Below are 9,908 nucleotides of genomic sequence, written 5' to 3' on the forward strand. Positions count from 1 at the left end.
GGCTGGGTGTGTGTGGGGGGGTTCAGGGGTCAGGACAGAGGACTGGGTGTGTGTGGGGGGATGCAGGGCAGAAGGCTGGGTGTGTGTGGGGGTTCAGGGGTCAGGGCAGAGGACAGTGGAGGTGTGGGGGGGTTCAGGGGTCAGGGCAGAGGGCTGGAGGTGTGTGGGGGGTGCAGGGCAGAAGGCTGGGTGTGTGTGGGGGGGTTCAGAGGTCAGGTCAGAGGGCTAAGGGGTGCAGGGGTGCAAGGCAGAAGGCTGGGGGTTTGGGGGGGTTCAGGGGTCAGGACAGAGGACAGTGGAGGTGTGGGGGGGTTCAGGGGTCAGGGCAGAGGGCTAAGGGGTGTGGGGGTGCAGGGCAGAAGGCTGGGGCATGGGGGGGTTCAGGGGTCAGGACAGAGGACAGTGGAGGTGTGGGGGGGTTCAGGGGTCAGGGCAGAGGACTGGGGGGCGTGGGGGGTGCAGGGCAGAAGGCTGGGTGTGGGGGGGAGTTCAGGGGTGTGGAGGTGCAGGGCAGAAGGCTGGGTGTATGTGGGGGGGGTCAGGGCAGAGGGCTGGGGTGCTCGGCTCGTGGGGGTGCTTCAACACCCTGCCCTGAGCGGCTCATTGCAGGGGGCTGGAAGGGATATGCCCTGTTCCACCCCCTTCTCCAAGGCCCCGACCCTACCTCTTCTCTGCCTCCTCTACAGAGAAGGGAGCATGCTGCCACTCATCCCCCTCCCCCTCACAAGGGTGATCAGCTGATCGGCGCAGGGAGAGGGAGGGGGAGGAGGAGGGGCAGGAAAGCACCACGCTGGGGGAAGAAGCGGGGGAAGGGGGAAGCTTGGCTGCCGCAGGACCAAGCTTCTGCCTCCTGCCCCCGCAGGGGAGAGCAGTGGGCGGGGGGAGCTGAGTGGGGCTGGGGGCCGGGACCTCGGCAGCGTGCCACTCAAAATCGGCTTGCGTGCCGTGTTTGGCATGCATGCCATAGGTTGCCGACCCCTGACCTAGATAGACAGACATTGATTTAAATAGATCTACTATGGATTTTTATCAGCAAAACAGAGCAGAATCTGGGTTCCCTTGTAAAAGTCTTCAGCAATAGGAACGGATCAGAATGTGTAAATCAGCAGCAAAAAAATAAAGGGGAAACCGGGCAGAGGGGTGAATTTAGTATCCCCTGGGGATGCAAGTTCCTGAGAGATCTCATCCTCACCTCGTCACACGGGGCTATCCTGTCAATCATGTCTTTCAAATGGCCAATCATCCGCTCTTCCTGAAAATCATAGGGGAACGTTTCTGTCCATTCTGTCAACAACTGTAGGAGTTTAGGCCCAAATTTTCTGATCCGCGCCTGGAACACAGACAAGAGTAATAGATACTGATTGAAAACACATTCAACAAAGTTCTGACAAATGCCCACCGAACTGCGTTTGGGGCCAGATTTTCAAGGAAGGCACTTATGGCTGCACCAGCAAAATCTGCTCACATGCAAACAAGTAATCTGGTGCACAAATGACACATTTCTGCATGCAAAATATACAAGTGCCTCTCTGCATGCACAACTGTCTGTTCTACATGCAGATTTATGTATTTTGCACATGCAATTGCCTGTTTGTGATTGGATAGACATATTTTGTTGGTGCAACTGTGATATCTTATTTTAAAAGATCTGGCCTTTTTTAAAAATCTGAAACATACATTCCTCGCCTTCCTCCCCCTCTCATACTGCAATCACTTTGCTGGAAAAAAAAATGGTTGCAAAGAGTTTCTTGAGTCAACAAATAGATGATTCTTTTGCTTCTTTGCTTTCTGTTAAGATATACCACGGAGTGGACACTGTTTGGTAGATGTAGCATAGAGGAAGAAGAGATGTACAACACAGCCAATTTGGTAGCTTTACTGCATCTCTGATTATTGGTAATGCTGTCCACTTCTCATGGAATAAGCCATCAGGAAGGGGGGTTGGGCAAGACAAAGAGTACACGAACCAGGGCCCACTCCAGCTTTTTTTGCCGCCCTAAGCGGCGAAGCGGGGAAAAAAAAAAAGATAAAGCTGATTGGCGGCACTTCGGCGGCAGCTCAATCGCGCCACTTCATTCTTCTGCAGCAATTCAGCGGCGGGTCCTTCGCTCCCTCTCTTCCTCTTTGGTGGCAGCTCAAAGAGGAAGAGAGGGACTGAGGGACCCACCGCCAAATTGCCGCCGAATATCCGGACGTGCCGCCCCAGGCACCTGCTTCCTTCGCTGGTGCCTGGAGCCAGCCCTGACACGAACTCATATAATATAGACCTGCAGCCAATTTTGGGCAGGTCTAGATGTATCCGATTATGCGACTGTCAGACAAGTTTGGGGATGTAGGTGGGGGAGCATTATCTAAATATATTTTAATGCATGTTGCTTCCAAAGTTTTATTTTTCCATAATCCAAGACAACAGGCAGAGCAAATTGCTCTAAACCAGTGATTCTCAACCAGGGGTACGCTTACCCTGGGGGTACATCAACTCATCTAGATATCTGCCTAGTTTTACAACAGGCTACGTAAAAAGCACTAGCGAAGTCAGTACAAACTAAAATTTCATACGGACAATGACTTGTTTATACTGCTCTATATACTATACACTGAAATATGTATATTCCAATTGATTTATTTTATAATTATATGGTAAAAATGAGAAAGTCAGCAATTTTTCAGTAATAGGGTGCTGTGGCACTTTTGTATTTTTATGTCTGATTTTGTAAGCAAGTCGTTTTTAACTGAGGTGGAACTTGGGGATATGCAAGACAAATCAGACTCTTGAAGGGGTCTGGAAAGGTGGAGCGCCACTGCTCTAAACAACAATTGCATTTTTATTTACAGAAAACATGGACCAAAACAAACAGCTTGCATATGGAGCATGCAGTGGGGAATCAGGAAAAATTATACTGTAATCAGGAAAAATTATACAGTTCTGCTCCACAGCCTTCTGCTTTCTGAAGAGGTTGGTTAAAATGCATATTACAGCTTCCCGCCAACAACAGGTTTCAATGTACCACAGCTCTATAAATAGTCACTGCCAGCTAGCATTAGAAGACACATGCTCAAGTACCAGCAAGTGGCTATTATGGAGAAGGCTCTGGTGGAAACGGCAAGGATTTGGGAGTATTTTTTGGTCCAGTTGGGTAAACTGATGCTTACTAAGCTTATGGATTGAAGGAGAGACATTTGTGCTGGTCACAGGACGTGACTCAAGAAAGTGTTTGCTACTGAGGCTGTGTGGGAAGGATGCTCATAAGCAGGTCTTCCCAAAATTTTAAAGCTTAACCCCACCTTAAGGAAATCAAATCAACCGTGCCTCCCTTTCCCTGCACCAGGCCTACCTGGCAGATTGGGTAGATCTTCATCCTTCCTCTCTTTTCTTACAAGCTCCGGTGAGCTGTGGAATACTTAACAATGCTCACATTGAAATGACCGTAAGTGGCACCTGGGTTAGCACCCATGTAAATGAGTAGAGCATTTCACCTCTCAGAGCCATTGTTTCAGACTTTGCAAACACAAGCAGATATTTCTATTGCACAAACAAGCAGCAATTTTCATGTGCAAGTCAGGCACTTGGAGAGGTGACTGCTTTTACACATGCAATCAGCTGCCGGTGCAAAAGTGGGTGCACAAATTTGGATGGTGTGGATGAATATTGGGGCCAGAACGTAGCAAAGTGTTCTCAGGTTAATGGTTTCATGCAGTTGCATAAATCTTGAACTGATGCTGAGATTCCCAGTTTGAAAGCAAGAGACAATGATACTGCCAATAATTTTGATCATTCTGGTATTTCAGTAACAATAGTATCAAATGATTGATGCACAGTCTTCTCTGCTCCATCATGCCGGACATCAACCAAAGTGCCATCTAGGACAAAAAACACCTCCAGCATACGGGGTAAGTCCTCACTGACACGCTCATGAAAGTTGTGATGGAATCTGGCACTGGATGAGTTAATCTTCTCAATTCCAACCTCCTCGTAGACACTGCCAGAGGACGAGTGTGTATGGTTACATACCATATCAGAATCTGCTACAGTTCTCTGGCACAACAGGATGAGCTAAGACGCAAGAACAGCTTGGATTTTCTCATTCTGTTAGCTTGTCACAATCTTACTATTACTTAAACATGGTTCCTTGTGTGCGAGATATAGCGGCGCTCCCCCAGCCCAGCTGTATGAATGATCTGTCAGAACAGAGACCGGAAGGTTAATGGGTAGTTGCGCGCTATTATGTGGACATCACAGTGACAGGTAAGCCCGAAAGGAATTGTTACGTGCTGTACCAGAAGCAAGAAAGCAAAAGGCCAGACGTATTAAGTAAAAACGGGAAAGACAGTGGTTTGCTGACATGTGCAATTGACAGCGTGCTGTTTAAATCCTACCTCCTTGCAGCCTGCAGGCTGGATCAGAGCCTTAAAGAAGTAAGAAGGGAGATCACCTGGGAAGTCTGAGATGGTGGGGGGCGGGAGAGAAAGGGAGGTTAGAAGAGGATTCGGAGGGATTAGCACCTGGAGCTCTACTCTTGGTTATTGATGGTATTAGTAGGATGCCACTATGTCAGGTTCTCAGGAAGAACAATAACTCATATGGGACCGGTAACATTCAAACAGGGAGGAGAGAGAGAAGGACAGATGCATTAAGGACAAAATCAGCAGCGTTTTCCATCAGTCCTAGAGCTCTCTGCTCTTTGCAAATGCCATGAACCTTCCCATGGTAGAACTGAACTAACCTTATCCAGCACCGGGTCATCCAGTCGCTGCTGCTCAACGCACTTGTGACAAACTCGGGACAAAAGTTCATGAGGTTCAATGAAGAGTCTTGAACTCAGCAGGAATGTAAAGATATAGGCCTTCTGGGGAAATGAAACAGTCAGTTCTACTTTAAGAGGGCTGTACAGTGTGTAACATTTACCAGAAAATATCTTGAAATCCATATTTAGATTTTCTCCTTGTCACAAGACAGAGATGTTGCTGATTCCTCAGGTTACAAGTATGCAGTCACTAGAGTCCACTCTCTGCCTTGAATTTACATATATTTGCATACATAAATACATATATATAGATACAGGCTTTACTTATGGTTGCCCATGGAACACGTGTAGTCTCCCCATTGGCTAAAGTGCAGAAGTTTAAACTGTACTTATTAAACATCTGAACATGCACCTTTCTTTCTAAACAGTTACACTCATGAGGGCAAAATTGTCTTCCGTTACACTGAAGCCAGTGGGATTGCACTGGTGCAAATGAGAAGGGCATATGTCTAAAAGACGCATGGGTTTCTGACCTTGACAACAGAATTTATTATATCTCTCATAGCCCCATTATCATATCTCTGAGCACCTCACAATCTTGAGTGCCTTTATCCTCTTGTCACCCCTGTGAGGTAGGGCAGTGCAACTATCCCCATTTTACAGATGGGAAACTAAGGGACAGAGACTAAGTGACTAATCCAGGGTCAGACAAGAAGCCTGTAGCAGAGCAGGGAACTGAACTCAGCTCTCCCAAGTCCCACGCTAGCACCATAACCACTGGACCATCCTTCCTCCCTTATGTCAGTCTTTATTCCCTGTGATTTAAACCCTTCTCCCAACAGCAGCGTCTGCGACCTCCATAACCCTCACTTCCAGCTCTTGCCAGCCCAGGCACCCAGACTCATGGCAATGATCTGTCACTCGATTGCAGGGCTCGCCCTGCCAGCATTTGGTAAGATTTACTCTAGCAACTTTCCAGATTTGGTTTTCGAGGCCAAGCTGTAGGAATGTCATCAGCAGCCCTACGAGTCACTGTTGCTGTGGAGGGGCAGGTCTGTGAAATAAACGGTTCAATTATTTACAAATATATTTGTACAGTGAGTTTAAAGCACATGCATGAATCTCAAGTGAGAATCCTTGAAATATTGTGCAAAGTTGCTTTGGGTCCACAACCCCCAGGAGGCTTGGGTTACCATCCGGCAGCACCACCGATGCTCCTGAACAGCTCATGAAATATTTCACATCGTATTGGGACTGCTAAAAACCTTAACCCCAAAACCCTAGTTTAATTGCTTTTCTCATTTTTCAATTAATCTGTTTATGTTTAGGTGATCAGAAACAGAGCAATTGCTAATGTAAGACACTGCCTGTACTGCACTGAGAACTTTATAACTGCGCAGAAGTCAGTCACACTCTATGATTCTTCATAAGAAGAAGGGAAGGGATAGCTCAGTGGTTTGAGCATTAGCCTGCTAAACCCAGGGTTGTAAATTCAATCCTTGAGGATTCCACTTAGGAATCTGGGGCAAAAATCTGTCTGGGGATTGGTCCTGCTTTGAGCAGGAGGTTGGACTAGATGACCTCCTGAGGTCCCTTCCAACCCTGATATTCTATATTACAAGTCATCCCACTGGGACACATTAGCACTGAAAAGTCTTCCAGTCAAATTCTGCCCTCAATTCCTCTGGGGCTATGCAAATCCACCAAAGTCAATCGGCTGCATTAGTGCAAAAGAGGAGGATTTAGCTTCTTGGATTAGATTCTCAATGCATCAGTGGAGTTACTCTGGATTTACATTGGTGGAACCAAGATCAGGATAGTCAGATGGGGCCCTTGGGCCCAGAGACTGTAAGAATGTTGTGCACAATACATCCTAGGTGGCTATTATGAATTGTCACGAACCGGGCTCTATTTTCAATAGGGGACTGCCTCTCACACACAGAAGCCTGGGCAATTTTAGCAACTGCTGAAGTTCTGCAAATTTACTGCCTATTTTTTACTTCAGTCTAGCACTAAACCTCTCCGGGCTGCTGTTATTTTTGAGATGCCCCCCGCTCGACAGCTCACTAATTCATCAACACCAGAGCTTTACTTCTTGGTGTCTTATTTAAAGCAACAGATGCCCCCACCTGAAGCTCTCTCATGGAAACTTAATCACAGGGCAGTGCAACGGCATTTAAAGCAAAGCGTCAATTTGCCAAGCTTTAATTGTAGGCAGCTTTAAATACGCTCTCTTGATTCAAAACCCATGCATTTACATTTCTGCATAAAGCGCTGCCCCGAGTCATCAACATTAAACTGTTTACTATACTATGAATTGCTTACTTCAGGGTAGTAATCAGTTGTAGGTATAAGATGTTGGATTAAAGCATCAAGAGATGCTGAGGCAAGGTTTCCATCCTGGAAGATCAGTCCCCCTTGATCATCTTCTTTTGCTGAGTGTAGATGAGGACTGAAGCCACAGGGGGTAAACATACTGGTAGAGCTCAGCGTTTGGGGCATGCCTCCCTGAAACAGAGAGAGATTCATATCAGAGACAAGAGCTACCTGATCTGCTCCCGTAAACTCAAACATCTTCCTGTTTCAAATTAAAACACCCCCAGCAGGTAATGAGACTAAGGAGGGTTTCTGTTTACAAAACCAACATGATTTCGCGGCTGTGTGACGTCCTTATTTACATGCAGCATTGCTTCTTGACCACATCTGCTTTAGGAAAGTTACTGCTTGAGCACAGAAAACTCAGCTCCAGTTTTAGGAATAGAAGAAGACGGCACCTGCCTAGGGCATATGACTGAAGAGAGGTCCCAAACTACCTCGAGCCCACCCCAGCAGACAGTAGTGGAGAACGTTTGCAGGAATTTGGTACACCCTAGGCCCTTTAAGAAGATCCTGTTCCCTGCTTTAGGCCCTGGAGATTCCCATGTAGGAAAGGGGACGCTTGGGCTTGAAACCCAGGACCTCCCAGGAGACAGCTGGAGGCTGGAATTTCCATGCCCCGTGGAGGGGGTGCTAGTCCTTCATGCCCTGTGGAGCTATTGCTAACATGCGGAGCAGGAGAAAGGGGAGGAGTTTCACCTGTGGCTTGCTGGATAAGGGTCTTGGGGGAAAGGCTGATGATTCTGTGGCTCTCAGGAGATGAGTGAGTGGATGCAGGGTGAGAGCGAACAGTGAGGAAGGAGCAGCACATCAGGTGGAGAGAATACTCAGGGGATATTCAGGGGGATACTCAGGGGAAGAGGTGAGAAGGGAGATGGAGACAGTGTTGGGAGGGGAGGCAGAGGAACAGAGTGTGGGAGCCACAGAAGAAAAGAAGGCAGGAGTACAAAGAAAATAGAAGGAAACAGGGAGATAGAAGGAATAATAGGAACGTGGGAAAGGACCAGAAAAGGCATCAGCATTATTTAGGCTAAGATTTTCAAAACTGGATGCCGGAAATTATGTTCCTAGGTCCACACTGAGCCACCTAAGTGTCTTAATTTCAAAAGGTGCTCAGCACCCACGGACTTTAACAACAACTGCTGCGTGCTCAGCACATTTGAAAACCAGACAATTTATTTCGGGGTCTCAATGTGGACCTAAGAGCATAACCTCAGGCTCCCATTGTTGAAAATCCTGGCCTGTGTTCCATTCCTATTCTCTGTGCCGGCTGGCGCTCCAGGGGCATCTCTCTCATTGAGATTTATGGGCTCATTTGATTGTTTATGCTGTTGACCAACTGTTTAGTTTTTGAGTTGGTGCAAGTGATACGGTAGATTTTTCCATGTAGGCCTCCAACATACCTCCAAGCAGCCCGCATGACACCGCCCAAGGTGTCACTCTAGCCAGAACGGAAGCAGTAGCATCTAATTTTAAAAAGAGTGCAGATGTCCTTGTTAGTAAGTCTGCAATAGCCCTCCCATAGCAAATAATTGCTACTTTTTGTACACTCTTCAGACACGGTGTATTAAATGGGAAAAGACAGCCAAACCCCATCTGTTATTTCTAACACTCTCCATGTTACGTCTTGTTTCTATGGCAATAATCCCAAGAAAGATTACATGTGCGTATAGATCAAGAAATAAATCTCATGGATATGGGCTGTCTGGGCCAGAAATAAAAAAAAAAAGTTAAAAAGCTATAAATTTATATGACACATTCTTGCATCAATGCAAAATACAGAATTCAGGGTTATAATTAATGCAAAGCAATTCCTCACTGTCAGCACCATTTTTATTACCGAATAGAAATGTATTTGAACAGGATACTGCCTGAACTGTTGCATCGTTCTAAAGCTAAATAAAAGTGGCATGTACAGTCGTTTTACTTCCTTCTTAAATGTTGGTAAAGAATGAAGCTCCCCTCCCTGTCCTGTTTTGGTGCTCCAATTAATTTTGTGTCTCATTCTGAAACACACTGGCATCCCCCTTTAGGAGCTGGAAGATAACAGCCTACCAACTGCTACTGCCTAATGCACTTCCTTTAGCTCAAGTGGCAGAGGTCTGTGTTGCAGTGCTGAAGTCCCTGGGTTCAAATCCTGCTTATGATTCATGGGAGATGTTGCTACAATTGCTGCAGAGTTTGCATGTGATGAAGGATGACTGTACAAAACACTAACAACTCTAGTGACAAACAAAATTCTCGCATAAAACTTCCTTATTCATGCTTGAGAAGGTCACTGTCAAGTCAACTTGAGGTTAGGGCACTGACTGAGCTGGTTTCAATGTTTTACAAAACTATATATCAAAAACAAACATTTTCCTCTTTGTTTCCTTCCTTTTTTAACGTGAGCCTGAAGTATCACTTCATTCGCAATATGGAAAAATGAGAACTTCCTTTACAATGAATCTCGGGCAGCATGTGTTTGTGCATTCTATCTAGTTTACGAGCGATGCTTTGGGTGACCTATGCTGTCAGTCACAGTAATGAAGGAAACAAAGAGGAAAATGTTGACTGCAGTAAAAAAACCCAGAAAAGACATTTGTCTCATTCTGCCTGCCATGATTTATATAAAGGGGCAGATGTCTTGTCTCGAGGTGTTGCAATATTATCCCGTTCCTGGAATGCGAAAGTGCAGCAAGCGGATATCAATGTGATCAGATTAGGGCTGTCAAACGATTAAAAAAATTAATGGCGATTAATCGCACTGTTAAACAACTATAGAACACCATGTATTTAAATATTTTT

General features: G+C 46.1%; 1 protein-coding gene across 3 annotated transcripts in view; it reads right to left on the reverse strand.

The window, feature by feature from the left end:
• Window positions 1-7,247, reverse strand: part of RASGEF1C (RasGEF domain family member 1C) — a 48,700-nt gene extending 41,453 nt beyond the window's left edge. For 2 of the 3 annotated variants that reach the window (XM_024202080.1, XM_026659490.1), the window contains exons 1-3: window positions 7,071-7,247; window positions 4,725-4,847; window positions 1,193-1,330 (exon numbers count right to left, since the gene is read on the reverse strand). In XM_024202080.1, coding sequence (XP_024057848.1) covers window positions 1,193-1,330; window positions 4,725-4,847; window positions 7,071-7,247 — 438 coding nt within the window. The remainder of the gene's footprint in view (window positions 1-1,192; window positions 1,331-4,724; window positions 4,848-7,070) is intronic. The other variant, XM_024202082.1, reaches the window with a different exon arrangement.
• Between the last annotated feature and the right edge of the window lie 2,661 nt (window positions 7,248-9,908).

This window comes from Terrapene carolina, unplaced genomic scaffold (genome assembly GCF_002925995.2).
Source record: "Terrapene carolina triunguis isolate 2854851 unplaced genomic scaffold, T_m_triunguis-2.0 Scaffold629, whole genome shotgun sequence".
In the NCBI taxonomy this organism is placed as follows: Eukaryota; Metazoa; Chordata; order Testudines; family Emydidae; genus Terrapene; species Terrapene triunguis.